The sequence below is a fragment of the Grammomys surdaster genome, unplaced genomic scaffold (assembly GCF_004785775.1).
Source record: "Grammomys surdaster isolate TR1022 unplaced genomic scaffold, NIH_TR_1.0 137, whole genome shotgun sequence".
NCBI classification, from domain to species: domain Eukaryota; kingdom Metazoa; phylum Chordata; class Mammalia; order Rodentia; family Muridae; genus Grammomys; species Grammomys surdaster.
In genome coordinates this window covers 6,786,157-6,806,185 of record NW_021604595.1, presented here as the reverse complement: position 1 = coordinate 6,806,185, position 20,029 = coordinate 6,786,157, and the positions used below count along the sequence as shown (strand labels likewise).

Sequence of the window (20,029 nt, the reverse complement as noted above, 5' to 3'; positions counted from 1 at the left end):
AGTCATAGTTGGTGGATGGGGCACTCTTCCTCTGAACTTTTTTTTTTTTAATTTATTTATTTATTATTTGTAAGTAAACTGTAGCTGTCTTCAGATACCTCACAAGAGGGCATCAGATATCATTACAGATGGTTGTGAGCCACCACGTGGTTGCTGGGATTTGAACTCATGACTTCTGGAAAAGCAGTCAGTGCTCTTAACCACTGAGCCATCTCACCAGCCCTCCTCTGAACTTTTTGCATTCTATAAAAACTGAAACTTCTTACTTGTTATTTTTAAATATACCTCAAACACAGTAAAATTAACTCTTTTTGAGTGTAGAATTCTGTGAGTTCTGATAGACACGCTATGTAACTGCTACCATGATCAGGACACAGGACAGGTTTATTAATCCCCTTTTCCCACGTCTCTGTACTTCCTCCCCTTCCCTCAGGATCACAGGTATAGTTTTTATTTATTCTAGAACGTCATAGGAATACAACCATGAATTCTTTACAAAACTTGTTGTGTATGTGAATGAATGTATGTATATATACATAGTCGTCTGTATCCAAACATGCATGTACAAACGTGTATGTGGAGGCCAGAGGCCATTTTTGGTTGTCTTCCTCTATGGCTGACTCATTTAATTTTTTTAAAAGCATTTGGGGGGGGGGGAGTGAGTGTCCATACCACGGCACACTGTGAAGGTCAAGGGCAGCTAACAGAGGAGTCAGCTCTCTTGTTCCACCACTCGGGTTCTAGAGATCAAACTCTAGTCACCAGGCTTGATGACAAGCACTATCTCACTGGCCCTTTACTTTTGGAGGAAGGGAGTTTGTCTAGGCTGCCTGGCTGGCCATTTTTATCTTTTCTCCATGAGCCCCCTCCCCTCAGTGATGGTTTACTCCCCAGCACTTGGGAGGCAGAGGCAGGCAGATTGCTAAGAGGTCAGACTAACCAGCCTGGTCTACAGAGCCAGTTCCAGAACAGTCAGGACTACACAGAGAAAAACCCTGTCTTGAAAAACAAACAAACAAAACAAAAAAGATTTCCCAGTGGCTTATGGGCTTGGCTATGTGTCTGACTCTGGTCTGGGGTAAGAGCATCCTTCAGGCTCTCAGAGGCTACCACAGGTGTGCAGCTGGTTGAGGAGCCCTGCAAGTCTGAGCTGCAGTCCAGAACATAAACGGGAAACAACAACAACAAGCTAAATATCTATCAGAATTCTGTTGCTTATACTTCAGTTAAGGATGTCTTTTTAAATTTTATCTTTCTTCATTTTGTCTTGTTTTTTATTCTGGTGTTGTTTTGTTTTGTTGAGACAGGCTCTCTGAACTCCTGGAGGATGACCTTGGTCTCCAACTCCTCCCTCATTCACCATGTTAAGGGCATTCTTAACAACACAGTCCCTTACTCACTGTGACCTATGACCTCACTCAGGTTTATAGCTCTACTGGTGCAATGATTCCTTTTTAGTTCCATATTCAGTAAATCACAAGATTTAGGATCTGGAGTGTAGGTCCTGAAGCCCAAGACACTAAGCCTTGGGTAAGACACTTACCCATTCCCAAAAGCTTAAAAGATACTTCTTTCATCAGAGTGGCATACAGACTTGTAATTTCAGGCCTTGGGAGTCTGCAATGGGAGGGACATTATTCAAAGCTACCCTGCAATGTGTAACCAGACTCTCTCAAAAAAACAAAAAGCAAAATAAAATTAGAAATTGTGAGATGTTTGATACTTTATTCTAACACAGATTTCACATTTCATGGTGTTGTGGGTTTGAAGTAGGCTGGACTAGTAGTATTCTGCTATTGGCAAGCATATGCATGAGATTTTCCACTTATGACTAGTTATTCTGAGTCAACTAGCAAATGTTTGCACATAAATACATGTAACAATACCTCTAGCAAGACAAAGATACACTATGTATGTGAATGTTTTGTGATTTGTTTCTATGCACTTTTAAATTTTTCTATAGCCTGCCTGGGGAGTAAAACTTCAAGGAAAACCTGATGCGACCGCTCCCGATTGCTCCTGGCCGATTCATTTCCCAGTTGTGTTGTAGACTGAAGCCTCCAGCCCCCCCACAAAGCAAGATCTGCCTTACCATGGCTCGTCCAAGCTCAAGTAAGTCATCCTTATACATGCCTGCATTGGCCACGGTGCTAAAGGAGCTTTAACATGATTTTCACAGGGCACATGTATAGGAGGAGAAATTTAGATACTTGGTACCTAGTGGGCCTCAGTTCAGCTTGGTCACAAACACAAAGGCTTTGTCTTGACTTTCCACCAGAAATTTGGATCTATGAACCCTTTTAAATTTCCACAGCTGTACTCTACAACAGGCCGTGCACACCAAGCAGTCCAGGGATCCGTGTATAGCGTGACTAAGTACATTAGATCACGAAGAGGCATCGGAGATGGAGCTGAGATGCTGAGCCAATGTGTGGCCAAAGCTCTCATTTCCTTGAGAGGCCTCCGTGTGCTCACCCATCAAGTATATAAGCTCGTAGCTTCATGATACAGGAAACTTTTTTTTAAATGTTTATATTTATTTACTTAAGGGAGAGGGACATGTGTGTGGCTTCCAGAGATTGAACTCAGGTCATCAGGCTTGGTGACAAGTGCTCTTCCTCTGAGTCATCTCACCAGCCCTGAGGAATTCTTTTTATTGGAATATCCAAGATCCTTTAAAAAAAAAAAAAAAAAAAAAAAAGACTTACTTATTTAATGTGTGTGAGTATTTGCCTGTATGTTTGCATGTGTGTGGCTGGTGCCCACAGAGATCAGAAGAAGGCACCAGATGCCCTGGATCTGGAGTTACAGATGGTTGTGAACAGACGTGTAGGTGCTGGGAACTGAACCCCCGTCCTCTGCAAGAACAAGTGCTGCTATTAGTTAGCCGAACTGTCTGTCATACAGTCCACTTCTTTTCAATGTCAAGGTTCATACACAGGGGATGTGGAATATAAATTTTCAGCTGGTACTCTGGATTGACACGGGTTTTATTTTCCGTTTAGATATGGCAGATTTTCGGAGGTGTTTTGCAAATGCGAAGCACATAGCCATCATCTCGGGGGCTGGTGTTAGTGCGGAGAGTGGGGTTCCGACTTTCAGAGGAGCTGGAGGTTATTGGAGAAAATGGCAAGCTCAGGTTAGTAATGCTTCCAGAATACCAAAGGCTTTTCTGAATGAAGCTCCTACGGAGTTTGATGCAGCATCCATAGACAGTGTTTGAGATGGCAGTGACCATTTTGTCCTCTGGGTTTTGCTGTCAACACAAGCTCTATCTACAATGACTACGGTAGCAAATCTGGGGCCAGGGAGATGGGCGCAGTACAGAAGAGCACTTGTTGTGTGACCATCAAGCATCAGGATCTCAATCTGAATCCCAGCACCCACAGAAAGAGCTGGGCACATCTACGTATGCTTGAATCCCAGCCCTGGGGAAGTGGAGACAGGAGGCTCCTGAAAGCTTGCCTAGCTTCTAGCTCACTGATAGACTGTGTCTCAAGACAAGAAGGCAGAGAGAAATAGGAAAACACCCAGTGGCCTCCTCTGGCTTCTGAATACTTATGCTGCACAGGTATATACAATTGCATACTTATGTGTATGAAATACACACAAGCACACACTCACGCACGTCCACACGCACACACACTTCATCCCAGAAAGGGAGCCCCTGACAGACCAAAGACCAAATGATTCCACCACCATCCAATTTGGTGGTGTCGTGAGTCTTTTAATGTAGTTACTAACAGGACTATGGGTGAGGGTTACTTACAAGGAGCAGGATAACTTAACATCAGCTGCATCGCTTACCTCAACCCGTGTGACCCCAAAACTGTGTCCTATAAGGTGCATAGGACCCTAAAGCTTCTCTACACGGCTTGCAGGCAGCTCCACAAGGAACATCTTTCTCTCTGGGTGGTCAGTCTCAACACACAGCAATTCTTTACTCCCTTTACACTGAGGTTGGGTCCTCACTATCTTTCAAGTTTTCTTTTTTTTTTTTTAAATTCGGTTCTTTAGGACCAGCTTTAAGGTAGAATCAGAAAACCTTGGTTACCACAATTCATAACTATAAATATAGATATAAATTTCTGAAGATAATTGGAATTAAGTCTTAAACATTGTAAAACTCCTGTGAGACTTGTTGAAGGCTTAGAGGTTGGTGTTTAAACAATTACATGAAGAACATTGCATCATAAGTTCTGTGGGGTTGAATGGATTTATTATTTAAAAGCTTTATTATTTATTTGATTTTCGTTATGTATATGTGTGTATCTATGTGTGGGTATATGCACATATGTATAGGTTCCCAAGGAAGCCAGAAGAGGGTGCTAGATCCCCTGAAGCTAGAGGTACAGGCAGTTGTGAGCCATCTAGTGTGGATGCTGAGAACTGAACTTGGGTTCTCTGCAAGAGAAGCAAGTGTTGTTAACCACTGAGTTACCTCTCCAGCCCTGTTTGGTTGGTTTGTTGTTTTATTATTCAGTTGTTGTTGTTTTTTTTTAAATAGACACAGACAAATGTACTCATGTTTAGAGTACAGTTCAGTGAGTTTCAGCAAATGGATGACATTGTATTGTCAACATCATGGTTATAAGTTAGGACATTTCTGTATAATATACTATCCTGGTTAGGTTTCTATTGCTGTGATAAAGACCATGGTGCAACTCGAGGGAGTAAAGAGTTCATTTCATCTTACAACTCTCAGGTCACAGTTCATCACTGAGGAAAGGCAAAGCAAGAGCCCAAGGCAGGAACCTGGAGGCAGGAACCTGGAGGCAGGAATTGATGCAGAGGCCATGGGGTTATGCTGCTTCTTATATCACCATACCAACGACCCGGGGATGCCACTACCCCAAGTGGGATGGACTCTTCCATATCAATTATTAATCAGGAAAATGTCCTACAGACTTGCCTACAGGCCAATCTGATGGAGGCCTTCACTCAACTGATCTTTCTTTTCAGATGATTCTAGCTTGTGGCAAGTCGATAAGTAACTAGCCACTACACACATATATACAGCTACACACAGACACACATAGACAGACAGACAGACACACACACATACAGCTACACACATACACACAGACACACATAGACAGACAGACAGACACACACACATACAGCTACACACATACACACACAGACACACATAGACAGACAGACAGACACACACATATATACAGCTACACACATATACACACAGACACACATAGACAGACACACACACACATCTACACACACTACATGCACATATACACAAAGTATACATACATAAGTCCTCTCTGTTACTTTAACAAATATCTGAGGTGTCTGGCTTATAAAGAAAAAAGGTTGATTTTAACTCAAAGTTTTGAAAGTTTTCCTCCATGTACCATTGGCCCTGTAGCTTTGGGGCCTGTGTTGAGAAAAATACATCATAGCTGGGAGCATGGGGACACAGAGCAGATCAAGACTATTCCCCTCATGGCTTAGAACCAAAAAAAAAGAATGAAGTGGCAAGAGTCTCTCCCAGTGCTTCGCATTAGCCCCAATGACCTAAGCTCTCCCATCAGACCCCACTTCTCAAAGGCTCACAGCTTTTCACTTGTGCTAAGTGGGCAGCCATACTTCCAACAGCTGGGCCTTTAGAAGACATTGCAGATCCAAACGATAGCACTGTTTGTTCAGTTAAGTTTAAATAGCTAGTTTTAAATGTTTATTTCATTTCTATTTTTGGTTGTGTGTATGTGAGTGAGGGTGAACTTGTGGGATGCTCTGGCATTCCTCAGGCCTAGGAGGGGAGAAGGGAGTAGAGAGCCCCTAGAGTTCAGGAAGAAAGAAGGCCCCTAGAGGCATCCCTGGGGAACAGCAGCCAGTGGCAGGAAAGGCTGGGGGATAGGGGTGGCTGCTCTAGTGTCAGAAGAAGCTCAGAGTTTGCCAGTAAGGTGAGAGGTCAGAGGGCATATCTGATTCCAACTCCAACCCAAGGGCCCTTGTGTGTGCTTACAGTTCCTAGGTTAGTGCACAGGTGCTCCTGGCTAGGGTGTCCTAGGTGAGGGAGTACAGGGCCCCTGAGGGCCACACATTGCACTTTGAAAGAAAAGGCTATGTCCCTGCCTGGGGTGGGGGTATGCTTGTGGGTGGAGAGCATCTTTGGTGTGCTTCCTTTCAACATTAACATAGACTGGAATGAACCCGTTTGTTGTGTACACAGCTCAGTGAGGACCTGAGGTGACACAGGCAGGATATGGGACATTTCTGTGACTGTTAAGAGTTTCCTTGTGAACTTCCTGTCAGCTTCTGACCCGGACAGCTGTGCCGTGGGCCCCCATCACAGGAACGAACTGTCTGTCTCAGAAGAGGGCGAGCGCCTTAGGTCCAGATACTTTTTGCATTCTGTTAATACATATTGTTCTTATGCGTTTGTGTGCCTATGTTCAGTGTGGCTCATATGTGTGTATGGTTCAGTGTGTGTGCATGTAGATATGTAGTTTGTAAGTACATATAGCTGTTTGTATGTGTGAACCTGTGTTATGGTGTCTTGGGTGGGGGTGATTATCTAGGGGTACCACCGAGTTCATATCATGGGACAAAGAATTGTATGCCCTGGAGAGACAGGAAAGCGAAGTCATGCACACACACACACACACACACACAGAGAGAGAGAGAGAGAGAGAGAGAGAGAGAGAGAGAGAGAGAGAGAGAGAGAGAGAGAGAGGGGTTACTGACAGTGTGCGACAGCCAGAGATCTCAGATCTAAGGGCAGGGGACATGCTGTGCCCTGCCCCAAACTGAAAGCAGCGACCCCTGAGGGTCCAGAGGGAAAGCGAATTACCGTCCTGGCAGCAGCTGACAGAGAGAAAGTAAGTTATGGACTGAAGCAGAACAGAAAAACCAGCCACAAAGAGAAAGGGATAAACCAACCGAAGGGACAAACTTTATTAGAACAAAAAGCTCCCACCAAGGGTATGGGAGGGGCCCTGGGAGTGGGAGTCTGCCAGAGTCTCTAATTTGGATTTTCTATAGGCTCCTGGGAGCTCCTGCTGGCCATGTGTATAGCAGTTGCAGTCTCCTTTTCCTCTCTCTCTCTCCCTTCCCCCCAACCTGTGTGTGTGTGTGTGTGTGTGTGTGTGTGTGTGTAGTGTCTTAGCCCTGCTATGCAGTCTAGCCTGACCTACTGCTTGCTCATTCCCACCTCCACAGGTCCCTCACTGACCTCTGCCTCTCTCCCCTCAGGACCTGGCGACCCCTCAGGCCTTTGCTCGAAACCCATCACAGGTGTGGGAGTTTTACCACTACCGGAGAGAGGTCATGAGGAGCAAGGAACCGAACCCGGGGCACCTGGCCATTGCCCAGTGTGAAGCCCGGCTGCGTGACCAGGGCAGACGGGTTGTGGTCATCACCCAGAACATCGACGAGTTGCACCGCAAGGCTGGCACCAAGAACCTTCTGGAAATCCACGGTAAGGAGAACACAGCTTGTCCAGCCTACTCTACTAGACACCTGTCCTTCCCCTAGATGCTGTGGCACTTCCCTCAGGGACACAGTGGTGCGCAAGAGTATCTGAACAGGTGGTAACAAGGAACACCTTGCCCACGGGCACAACTCACTTGTTCCCGGCAGCCTGGTCGTTGGAAGATGGACTGAGACCAATAGTGTCAACACCCCTGAGTTTCAGTTAGATAGACTTTACCTGGACCTACCAAAACAAACCCCATATTTTCCCACAGACCCCATCACACACCGGGTAGTTATCAGTGTTCATGAAGGGAAGCAGACAGGCCTGGATGCTAGCATCACTGTGGCTTCAGCAGGACTGGACATAGCCAGATGTGACTTCAACACCCAGGGAGCATTTCCTTATCCTTTGTCCTCAGTAGGGAATTTGCTGCTGATGTCATCCCATTCTACCATAGAGCCTGAGGGAGATGTTGACCCAGGCTCTTTTCTGTAACAAGCCCATGTTGTTGTAACATCCATGAAGTTTGTCTTGCGTTGCTCCGGCTTCTTTCCGCTGTGAATTTCCGCTCAAGGCATTAGCTTTAGCATTTACAAACCCAAGGAACGGGGTTTCCTCATACACAGGTTGGGAGGCAGCCCATTCATGTTGTCTATTCTGGATAGCTATAGTGGAGCGATGTACTCAGCCAGCTTATGGCCACCTGGCACAGAAATCTCTCCTCTGCTTAGCGTAGTTAGGGTTTTATCGCAACTCTTATAAAGGAAAACCTTTAATTGGGTCTGGCTTACAGTTTCAAAGGTTTAGTCCATCATCATCACAGCGGGAAGCATCCAGGCAGACACGGTGCTGGAGGAGCCAAGAGTTCTACATCTTGATCAGCAGGCAGGAGAAGTGACTGTGAAGCACACTAGGCATAGCTCGAGCATAGGAAACCTCAAAGCCCACCCCCACGGTGACGAACTTCCTCCAACAAGGCCACACCTCCTAATAGCGCCACTCCTCATAGGCCAGGCATTCAAATGTCTGAGTCTATGGGGGCCATACCTATTCAAACCACCACACTGGTCAACACTTAACACTTAACTGGCTGTGTGTCATTTGCCAAATGTCTCTGTTTATTTCTCTACAATGTCAACACATGAGCCATTTTTTTCTAGCCATGCATAGAGTGGAGGCAATGACACCTGCCTTACAGAGTTCTTTGAAGAATTACAAAGGGTCGCATGTGCATATTGGGTGAGACTTTTTATTTTTCTGTTACAAAAGATGAGAGCTTTTTTCCTAAGGTGAAAATAAAGGAAGTGCCCTCATTTCATGAAACTCAATTATGATTTTAAGATATATGTAGATGCTGAGAATGGACTTACATTCTCTGCAAGAACACCCAGTGCTTCTAACCACTGAGCCATCTCTCCAGCCTGAACGCCCCTCAGCTAAATTTCTTTGGAAACCCCTTCACAGACATACTCAGAAGTGTATACGCTAGGTGATTATAAAGTGTATTGAGATGACAGCCAAGATTAACCATCACAGCTTAGCCCCTCAGAAAATTATACCTCTGGGGGTCACATGCACTGCCAGAGAGATGTACTTTGAATGCTCTAGTCAGGAGCCTGTGGCTAAACTTTTATTTGCCATGTGATTGATAGCTCCATCTGCTCAGCCTGGGGTAGAGGAGAGATGGTCCCTAAAGAAGGCAGAGTAGGCACACTGCAACTGTCTCTGTGTACTGTGGTGGGGATGTACCTCAGAGCATCCTGAGCATGCAGCAACTGTGTGAACTGTGACCACCACGGTGCACTGTAAATGGATGCTATTATTAGCAATTCTTAGCTAATTGCTCATTTTTAAAGTTTCTTTGCTAGAAGAGATCTAAGTTCTATTAAATCAAAGGTAAGATTTTGGTACACTGTCTTAGTCAGGGTTTCTATTCCCGCACAAACATCATGACCAAAAGAAGCAAGTTGGGGAGGAAAGGGTTTATTCAGCTTACACATCCACATTGCTGTTCATCACCAAAGGAAGTCAGGACTGGAACTCAAGCAGGTCAGGAAGCAGGAGCTGATACAGAGGTCAGGGAGAGATGTTACTTACTGGCTTACTTCCCCTGCCTTGCTCAGCTTGCTTTCTTATAGAACCCAGGACTACCAGCCCAGGGATGGCACCACCTACAAGGGACCCTCCCCGCTTGATCACTAATTGAGAAAATGCCTTACAGCTGGATCTCATGGAGGCATTTCCTCAAGGGAGTCTTCTTTCTAAGAACTGTGATAACTCCGGCTTGTGTCAAGTTGACACAAAACCAGCCAGCACAGACACTCTGAATGGTATGAGCCTAAACCTTGAACAGCTGCACTGTCTTCCTCAGCCCATTGGCCTTTTGTAATTAAGCATCTAGTTAGTAACTCAGACCCTTGGCTTCAGGTTGAGCAGTTACTTTTCTTTAGACCACGCCAGTTAAGTCTGGACATCACTCCAGGGTCACGTCACAGCCATAGAACAGTGACTAAGACAGCGTGTTTTTATATTTCCCATGATTCCCAGGGTAGACTCAACCCTGAAAATGAACATAGGATAGCAAATTATTGTCCAACCTCTCAGACAGGGAGACTTTGCTCCAATGATACTGAGTTCTGAACTTGCTTGACATGTGTCTTTTCTTTCAGGAACCTTATTTAAAACTCGGTGTACCTCGTGTGGCTCTGTTGCTGAGAACTACAAGAGTCCAATCTGTCCAGCATTAGCGGGGAAAGGGTAAGTAACTATATCATACTGCGGAATAAATGTCATTTCTCCTCGAATCGAACATGACGCTGAGGATATTGAATGCTCACTGAAGATTCCAGTGGATATTTTTCTCTCTTTTTTGTTTTTCCAGTGGCTATTTCTGAAGCACCAGACTAGACACAGTACAGATATTTGATGAAAGAAATACTTGACCCATAAGTTGCTGTGCTAATTAATAGCTGTAAGGAGCCAGAGTTATTTGTTGTGGTGTGATCCCAAACTCTTATTTACGCAAGTTCACACTCTGTCTCCGAGTATCTGTATATTAGTGAAAAAAAGACCACAAGAACCACACAGTGAAGGGTTAACTGTGACTGTGAGGAACGGGGAGATTATGGGTCATTTTTATTTCTCCTTCAGATCATAGGGAGTTTCCTAACATTTTTATGATGGATGTGTATCATTGTTTATAATTAGGAAAATTTAGGCATCAACTTGGACTACTGGGAAAAAAATACCTCCTGGGCTGTCTCAGAGCAGTATAAATGTATAGAAGCAAAATCCTAACATTACATCATTGGAGAAGCAGCAGGTTTATCCCATTTAGACTCCCCTACACAAATTCCCTCCCGAAGCAAAACTGATAGTATTTCGGGTTAACCCTACTAAGCTAGCACACATGGGCAAGCTTTGTACCACGTGCCGCCAGGCAAATGCACAGACGACCATGTCATGTTCTTCCTCTGTTCCTTGACTTTACCATTAGCATTTATTCTCTTTAATGCTATTTACTCCAGGGCCCCAGAGCCAGAAACTCAAGACGCCAGAATCCCAGTCGACAAACTTCCCCGGTAGGTAAAACATGGATGTCTATCTGGTGTTCAGGATTGGAGGAAAGAAGGGCAGGAGAGATGGCTCAGAGGTTAGGAGCACTGGCTGCTCTTCCAAATGTTTGAATCCCACCAGTCACATGACAGTTTACAACTGTCCATAATTCCAATTCTAGAGGAATCAGACACCCTGGTACAGACATAAGTGCAGGCAGAGCACCAATGTATATAAAGTTAAAAAAAAAGTGTATAAAAATAAAAATCTTAACTTTTTTTTTTTTCAGTTTAGGGAGATGCTTTTTAAGTGTACCAATGTAGCAATTATCCCTGACCTCTCAGTTCAGGGTCGAAAGAACAAAAGATGAAACATCTTCCAGGTCCTTTTTAGGGAGCCAGTTTCACGTGATTTTCTGCCTCAGGTGCCCAAGCAGCTACACATATACTTCCTGACTTTGATTTCTCTGAGTCCTGACAGATCCCTTGGGGAGTTTCTGAAGCAGTTACGTGACAGAGGTGATCTGTACACCAGAATCACACTATAATTATCATTATAGAACATTTATAGTATAATTAGTAAGTACCCCTCTTCCTTTTCCTCAGTATGTCTCCCAGACCAAGATTAAGGAGGTGGCAAAGGTCTTGCAAAGGTGAAATTACAGAACTAAAAAAATTGGGGCTGGAGAGATGGCTTAGTAGTTAAGAACACTAATTGCCAATCCAGAGGACCTGGGTTCAATTCCTAGCACCCACACTGCAGCTCACAACTGCCTGTAACCCCATTTCTGGAGAATCTGACGCTCTTCTGGCCTTGAAGGCACTGCATCCTCATGGTGCACATACATAAATGCAGTCAGAACATTCATACACATAGAGTAAATAAATCTAAAATAATTAAAATACATTTTTGTATGTTTCGAAGTACATTCAATTTTTAAATTGTTGATTTTTCAAAACCAGACATTGAGACAGTTCTTCCAAAGGGAGTTCCTCGGGGCCTGGAAGACTGCCAGTGCTAAAGGGCTTACTAAGTAGGCAGGAGGACCTCAGTGTGGATTCTCAAGACTCCCAGAAAAGCCTGACCTTGCCATAGTACCTGAAACCCCAGTGCTGACAGACAGATCCTTGGGGCTTGCCAGACAGCCAGTCTAGCCATGATAACAACCTCCAGGGTCCATGAGAGACCCTATCTCAACAGATAATTCGGAAGGCAATAGGGACAGATACCCTAGGTGACCTCTGAGCTCCACATACACACATGTGCAGGCCAGAGCATCAGTACTTGGGTGCACATGCACAAAACAAGGCAAGCAGACCTCTGTGAGTTCCAGGACAGCCAGAGCTATATATTGAGACCCTGTATCTAAAAACAAAACAAAACAAAGACCCAACCCCACTCTCAAGAAAGGTTTCACCTTTAAAACTATTTCTATGTGTGTATACCTCCAAATGGATATATACACCTGAGATGCAGTGCCCTTGGAGGTCAGAGGCATTTGGACTTATTTGAGTCACAGATGCTTGTGAGCCACTAGGCTAGCAGGCGCCTGCTGCAAGAACAGTGTGTGCTCTTCTCCACGGAGAGATCACTCCAACCCTGAGTCAAGTCACTGTTTTCTACAGAGTGCTTATACCCCACTGATACTTCTTTGGTTTATTTTAACCATAGACCCTTTTTTTCTTTTTAAGGAGCAGGTTCAAGACAGGGTTTCTCTTTGTATCCCTGGCTGTCCTGGAGCTCACTCTGTAGACCAGGCTGGCCTGGAACACCCAGAGATCTGCCTGCCTCTGCCTCCCGAGTGCTGGGGTTAATTAAAGATGTGCGCCACCACCGCCTGGCCAAGAAGTGAGATTTTTAAAGCTAGCCTTTTGGCCCAGGCTTGTAATCCCCGCTATTTCAAAGGTTGAGGCAGAAGGATCACAAGTTCATGGCTGGCCTGGCCCACGGGTGTATTCAAGTTCAGCTGGGGCAATTTAGCCAACCAGCCAGAAAGCAAAAAAATCAAAAGGAATTTGGGGAGTCAGCCTGTTGGTAGAACTCCTGCTTTACCACATGCAGAGCCCAGGTTACATCGAGAGGCAGAGCACGGTGGAGGAGAGAGTCGATTTAGGCACAGAACACGTGGCTGTAGACCATTCTCAAGAAACAAGTGATCTGAGAAAGTAAAAGGAGGTAGAAGAGGTGGCCAGTGTTGGAGGCAGCCCTGTGGCTCTGGTCTAGCCAATGGGAGTGAGTTTGTGCCATTGAGTGCAGTAACCCAGGAGGGAAACAAGCTTTTAGCTCACGGTCAAGCTTAGCTGAAACAGTATCTACAGAGCTCAGTGAATGAAAACAAGATAAGAACTCCAAAGAGAAGAGTCATCTCATTGCCCATGTCCCAAGCAAGTTCCCATCCGCTGGCCTGCGTGGCAGTCCAGTTTTCCTGGGATCCTGGCCAGTCAGTCCTGAGCCAAGCGGTTAGAGACAATCTAAGGATGATGCTCTTACAGGTGCGAGAAGGCAGGATGCGGAGGCTTGCTGCGACCTCACGTCGTGTGGTTTGGAGAAAACCTGGATCCTGCCATTCTGGAGGAGGTGGACAGAGAGCTCGCCCTCTGTGACCTGTGTCTAGTGGTAGGTCAGATGTGTCCCTAGTCTTCAGGCCCTGGAAAGACTCGGGTGGAGTATCTGTTTGCCATCTTCCTCTCTCCCTTCAGTCTTGTCCTTCCACCCCCTCTTCCTCTTTTTCTTCTTCACTTCCTCCTTCCCTCCCTCTCTGAAAGACAAGTGTGGAAGTGTGTAGTGTCCTGGAGAAAAACCGAAAAGCAATAAATAGGAGCTTGTCTTTTTAAAGGATTTGTTTTATTATTTTTAATTACGTTTAGGTGTGTGTAACAGCATGTAGGGTACGTGCACGTAAGTTCATCGTCCTCTGAGGCCAGGGGCTTTGGAACCCCTGGAGTTACAAATAGTTGTGAGCCACCTCCCCTCCTCCACCACCACCCCCCAAAAAAAAATCCAAAAGAAACATGCTTTTTTTAGAGCAGTGTAAATTTATAGATGTAATATTCTAACATAATATCATTTGGGGAGCGTCACATTTTCCTTATTCATCTCTCATGTGTGTATGCATGATGATTGTGTGTTGATGTGCCACGTGCCTCTGTAGAGGTCAGAGGACAGCTTCATAGAGTCAGTTCTCTCCTTCCACCTTTACATGGTTTCTAAGGATGGAACTCGGGTTGCCGGGCTTTTACGGCAAGCTCCTCCGCCTGCCGAGCCATCTCGCTGGCCCTGGCCTAGATTTTAAATATAATACATGCTCATTATTCAATATCATTGATAAAATATGAAAGAATCAAAGCCTAGGAAGGAAATTAGAAATCCCCATAGTATACCATCTGGAAACAGTCGCCAATGGCATTTCGATCTTTTCTTCCAGAGCAGGAGTGAATGAACTGCAGCCTCTGGAATAGTGCAGTTTGCACCATTTTGTGAACAGTTGTGCTAGAAGAGTTATGTCTTTCCACACATTGACTGTGGCTGCTTTTATCCCACAGTGAGAGCTGAGTCCTTGTGGCAGAGTCTGGACAGCTCATAGAACCTAACAGTTTAAGTGTCTGGCTCTATACTTCTGATCTAAATCCTTCTGCACGCATGTGCGTGCGTGCGTGCGTGCGTGTGTGTGTGTGTGTGTGTGTGTAAAATACACATAATACACACTGTCTTGAGACTGCTTTATTCATATAATAATTCAACTAACATATTCCGTCACCATGTCAACATATCCAAAGCCGCCACATCTTTTGGTTTACTGCATGACTTTCTGGCACACAGATAATATCATGAGAAAATCCTATTGCAGGGTATTTGGGTTGTCTCAGGCTGTTTTTCTGAATAGTGTCTAATGCAGCCCAGCAGGGTATTATACATCACTACATAGCTAAAAACCAAACTTGAATTCTTCATCCTCCTGCCTCTACCTCCCCCATGCTAGGATTACAGGCATGCACCCTACACCCAACTGTTTCACATTCTGGCATTTGATGCAATGTTGCCTGTGTCTGAAGATGGGGATCTTAGCAATGTTCCTCAAGCAGTTTCCTTAGGACACATTCCTTGAATGTGGAATTAACTGGGAAGATCACACAGAGTTCATGGCTTCTTTAATGTCTTTAAGAGCACAGAGCCTTTGCGGCGGGTGTATTTCCAAACTGTATTTCCTGCACACCCCATGTTGCATGAAGCCTCTGTGGCCAGGGTGGTCATTAGTGAGAAAACCCGCTTTCTAAAATGTGTTCTGGTCTTTGCATGCCTAGGGAGGGCGTGTGTGCACGTCAAAGGTTAACAGTGACTGTTTCCCACCTTAGAAAAAGAACATGGATCATTGGATCATTCCCATAACTTCAAAGGCCAGAAGAAAACTGACCCTTGAGTCATGTCCTTTGGGCCATTTCTTTGATCTCTGACCACTTGTGTAACTGTCCCTTTGCCTCACTTGTTCTTGCCCACTCCCAGCGACCGGCCGAGCACCCGACAGGTAACACCTTTCGCTCGTCTCCACACTTTACCTCCTGTCACTTAGCGCAGGTTTCTTCACACCTCCATCCATGGCCCTGCCTGAGTGAGATTCCCTGGTGTTTCCTTTCCTCCCAGCACTGTCACCGTCCCCTTGCTTTGTAGGTGGGAACGTCCTCCGTGGTCTACCCAGCTGCCATGTTTGCCCCTCAGGTGGCTTCCAGGGGAGTCCCGGTGGCCGAGTTTAACATGGAAACCACCCCAGCCACCAACAGATTCAGGTATGGGGGCAACTAAGCTGGGTTGAAGGGAGGTAGAGGGTGGCCTTGGGGACGCCATCTCTGCAGACTGTTCAGTTCTGACTTCCGTGGAGGACCAGAGAGGAGAATGCGGGCAAAACAGAGAGTTGGTGTCTTTTCGTTTGATTTGTACTTGACTTTTATGAAAGAACAAAATGCCATTAACTGCAGACTGGGTGGCTGTGTTTCGCTACACAGCAATATCCATAGAGCTTCTGTTTTTCCCATTGGCACGATATATTTTTCTCTAGACTTTATATTTGCATGTGGTAGTTTTCAACTAGATGTGGTAACAGCCTTTACATGTAGGTGACAGGCTCCATTTCCCCTTCAGAGTGATGCTCTGCTTGGGGCCTTTTAGCATTCGGACTCCCTCAGTGCCCTCAGACACCATGTCACCTAATCTTTAGAACTTAACTGAAGTACACAGTGTGCCAGACACTGCTTTAGTCCCAAGGATAGGCCCAAATCCAAACCCACCCTGTGAAGATTAGATGCTGGTGGTCAAAGGTGTGCAGTAACCAATGGTGGGTACATTATCCAGCTTTGACATGCTGAGGCAGCCAGGAGAACCTCAGGGAGACTGGGTGCAGGGACAGACAGCCATTAGGATGTGGAGTCTTTAGGCCAAGCCCGAAGAGATAAAAACAAAACACGCTGAAAGAACTTTCCTGATTCTGGGACTACCTGATACAAAGGCCCAAGGTAGATGCACACTGGGCAGTGTGGGGACCACCAAGGGGTCGTCCATCTTGCTGCAGGGATGGTCAGAGGGGAGAGTCGGGAGAGGTGATTATAGTTAATAAAGTAACTCATTGGCATGTGACAAGGAAAGGTTCTTGCCGCTGAAAGAGAATTTCTGGTAGAGGATGGACCGCTAAGGAATTAGCCCGAAAACTAAGTAGACAGTAATGTCACTTATCAAGGGTTTGAGGAGCCCTTGCTTTTAAGTCCCAGTGGCCACATTTGATGGGGTAGTTGGCTGTCCCATCATGACTAGGCAGCAAGGCCTTCTCTGACTGTGTAGCTGGGCACCTATTGGTCTCTTACTCTAAAAGTTTACTTAAGAGAAGTCTAAAGAAAAAGGACAAATGTATGCCTTGAATTTTATATATGTATATATACACATATTCATTATTTATATCATTATATATCGCATTATATATGAAGTACAAATGGATGCTCATTAGTTTTATCTTTGCTGGTTTTGGTTAACACACAGGCCTTCCATTTGAGATGAAATCGGCTAACAGGAGGCCACCTTTCCTCATTCCCATAATTTTCCTGGTATTCCCTTAATCTTCCTGAAGATTCAGATAACCCTAGCCTTTATGAATAGACACCCAGACTTTCTGAGCCAACATTTACAGCTGGAGGGAGCTGTTTGTCTTACTTAGGGTTTTATTGCTGTGAACAGACACTGTGACCAAGGCAAGTCTTATAAAGGACAACATTTAATTGGGGCTGGCTTACAGGTTCAGAGGTTCAGTCCATTATCACTGAGGTGGGAACATGGCAGCATCCAGGAAGGCATGGTGTAGGAGGAACTGAGAGTTCTACATCTTCATCTGAAGGCTGCTAGCAGAATACTGACTTCCAAGCAGCTAGGATGAGGGTCTTAAATCCCACACTCCCAGTGACACACCTACTCCAATAAGACCACACTCACTCCAACAGGGCCACACCTTCTAATAGTGCCACTCCCTGGGGCAAGCATATACAAACCATCACACTGTTTATACTTTAACAAATGGCCAGTGGGTTCTTGACAGGCACTCCTCTGTTCTAGTTACGTATCTATGTGTAGGGGTATGTGTGCACAAGTGCACATGCCTGTGGAAGCCAAAGCTTTGGGATCTCTTGGAGATCACAGGAGATTGTGAGCTGCAAAATGTGGATGCTGGGAAATAAGCCCTAGTCTTCGGCAAGAGCAGCACATGCTCTTAGCTATGGAGTCATCTCTCTCGACCCTCTGCTGTATTTTCTATCTTACTTTGTGATGCTGGGGATTGAACTCAGAACCTGTGCATGGTAGACAAGCTCTCTAATGGTAAGATAACTCTTCAGCCCCAAATATACATCTTATTCTAATTTGATATGTAGCCCAGGCTGGCCTCAAACTCATGATTCTCCTGCCTTAGCTTCCTAAGTACTGGGGTTATAGGCATGCTCACCAAGTCTGTCTAAAATAGTCTATGTCTTGTGCTAGTGGTTGCTTATTCTTCGTCCAGTGACAGGGACATAGTCCAGGGTAGCACAGCAGAGTTCAAGCACTGGGCTACTCTCCAAGCTGATATTAATTTTATATAATCACATTTGTACACTTTTGCTTTTGTGGCCCGGGTTTTGAGACTCAAATCTAAAAGTCTATTGCCTTGAACAGTTGTCTTAGTTAAAGTTTTACTGCTGTGAACAGACAGCATGACCAAGACAACTCCTATAAAGGACAACATTTAATTGGGTCTGGCTTAAAGGTTCAGAGGTTCAGTCCATTACATCATGGCAGGAAGCATGGCAGTGTCCAGGCAGGGATGGCACTGGAGTAGCTGAGAGTCCTACCTCTTGTTCCAAATGCAGCTAGAAGACTCACTCTCACGTGGTTAGGAAGAAGGTCTCAAAGCCCGTGCCCACAGTGACACACTTCCTCCAACAAGGCTACACCTCCTAATAGAACCACTCCTGGGCCAAGGATATTTAAATCACCACACACACCTTTAATCCTGGCATTTGAGAGGCAGAGACAGACTGATCTCTGTGAGGTCATTGCTAGCCAGGTCTACATGACAAGTTCCAGGCTAGCCAGAGTTACATAGTGAGATCCAGTCAAAAGAAAAATCTATTAAAAATTTAAAACACCATTAGTTATATGTTATTGGCTGTAGTTGTGCGTTCGTTTTGCTAACTCATACCTCCTAATTCTGGTGTATGGCTTCTTATGTTTAGGTTTCATTTTCCGGGACCCTGTGGGATAACTCTTCCCGAAGCCCTTGCTCCTCATGAAACTGAAAAGATTTCTTAATCGCCCTGTATAAAGAGGAGAAGATCCTGGAGTACCAAGATCCTGGAGTACAGAAGCAGGGCACTAACGGGAAAAGTGGTTTAGTGGATGGTGAGCTGAACTTTGGGAAAATCTAAAAACACCCTCTAAGCAGACAATCTGTTAAGTGATGGGTTTCAAAATACCAACAGCAAATGTGTTTTACCTGGAAGAGGCTGTCAAGTTCTTCCATATTATTTGATTTGAACTGAAATATGAGTAATTTGGATTAGATATTCATGGTTAGTTACTGGAAGGGAAAAATTTGTAATTAAATTGTTCAAAAAGGTAGTTATCCTGATTGTATGTTTGCATCTTGGGCAAAGACAGAAATAGAGAATTAAAATCCTGAAAGTTAAGCATTCATATTTATTTATTTATTTTGTTCAAATTTTTTTTTTTTTGTAGAAATGGAACTATCCTTTATGGTTGGTAACTTGTGTAAGGATGCTCCTCCAAGAGATGTCCTGGCTGGGGCTTCTGTTCCTTTTCTTTTCAGTATTTACCCCCCTTGGATGTCTTGCCTTAAAGACTATGGGATACCTTACAGCAAGAACTCATGTAAGGCACGAAAAGAAATGGCCGAGTAGAGACATCAGGATGAGGACAGGAACACTCCAAATCCAGGACGATGCAGATGTGTTGCCCCTAAGGAAAAGAAGTGATGGGTGATAGCTGTTCAATGTCATAAGTCAAGGAGCATGTAGTCTCTGCCAGAGCTATGGGTCCCTGAAAGGATGGCCTTTTTACCTTGCAATAAAGTGGCAAGAACGCTGTTCTATCTTTGAGCTCTACCTGCTGATGCAGCAAGGGCCTGAATGAGAGGGATGAGAGGCCTAGAGAGATGCCATGACCTCTAACAAAGAGGATAAAGAGCGTAGGAAATGCCCTCCTTTGGATCCTGTCAGTTTTCCAGGTAACTATGCACCTGCTCTGCCTCACCTAGCCCCTCTCAGCATTTCATTTGTTTTAATACCCTGAGTTTCTGTCAATAGTTACATGGCTATGACCAAAGTACCCGAGAAAACTTAAAGAATGAAAGGTCCATCTCGGCTCACAGTTCAGAGGAAGGCATCATAGCAAGGAAGGCTAGAGGGAGGGAATGACTTGGTCTGTGGCTGCCCTGGAAGCAAAGACAGGGACTCTCAGTATTCCATTTGCTTCCCCTTTTCCCTAAGACTACAGTCTGCTCCTTACATT

The 20,029-nt window shown here is 45.0% G+C and overlaps 1 protein-coding gene across 3 annotated transcripts in view; it reads left to right on the top strand.

Moving 5' to 3' along the window:
* Window positions 1–19,193, top strand: part of Sirt5 (sirtuin 5) — a 25,232-nt gene extending 6,039 nt beyond the window's left edge. For all 3 annotated transcript variants that reach the window (XM_028763216.1, XM_028763219.1, XM_028763217.1), the window contains exons 2-9: window positions 1,964–2,112; window positions 3,006–3,139; window positions 7,216–7,441; window positions 10,108–10,195; window positions 10,966–11,019; window positions 13,486–13,609; window positions 15,659–15,774; window positions 18,736–19,193. In XM_028763216.1, the coding sequence (XP_028619049.1) occupies window positions 1,998–2,112; window positions 3,006–3,139; window positions 7,216–7,441; window positions 10,108–10,195; window positions 10,966–11,019; window positions 13,486–13,609; window positions 15,659–15,774; window positions 18,736–18,811 (933 nt within the window). In that variant the 5' untranslated portion in view covers window positions 1,964–1,997 and the 3' untranslated portion in view covers window positions 18,812–19,193. The remainder of the gene's footprint in view (window positions 1–1,963; window positions 2,113–3,005; window positions 3,140–7,215; window positions 7,442–10,107; window positions 10,196–10,965; window positions 11,020–13,485; window positions 13,610–15,658; window positions 15,775–18,735) is intronic.
* The last annotated feature ends 836 nt before the right edge of the window (window positions 19,194–20,029 follow it).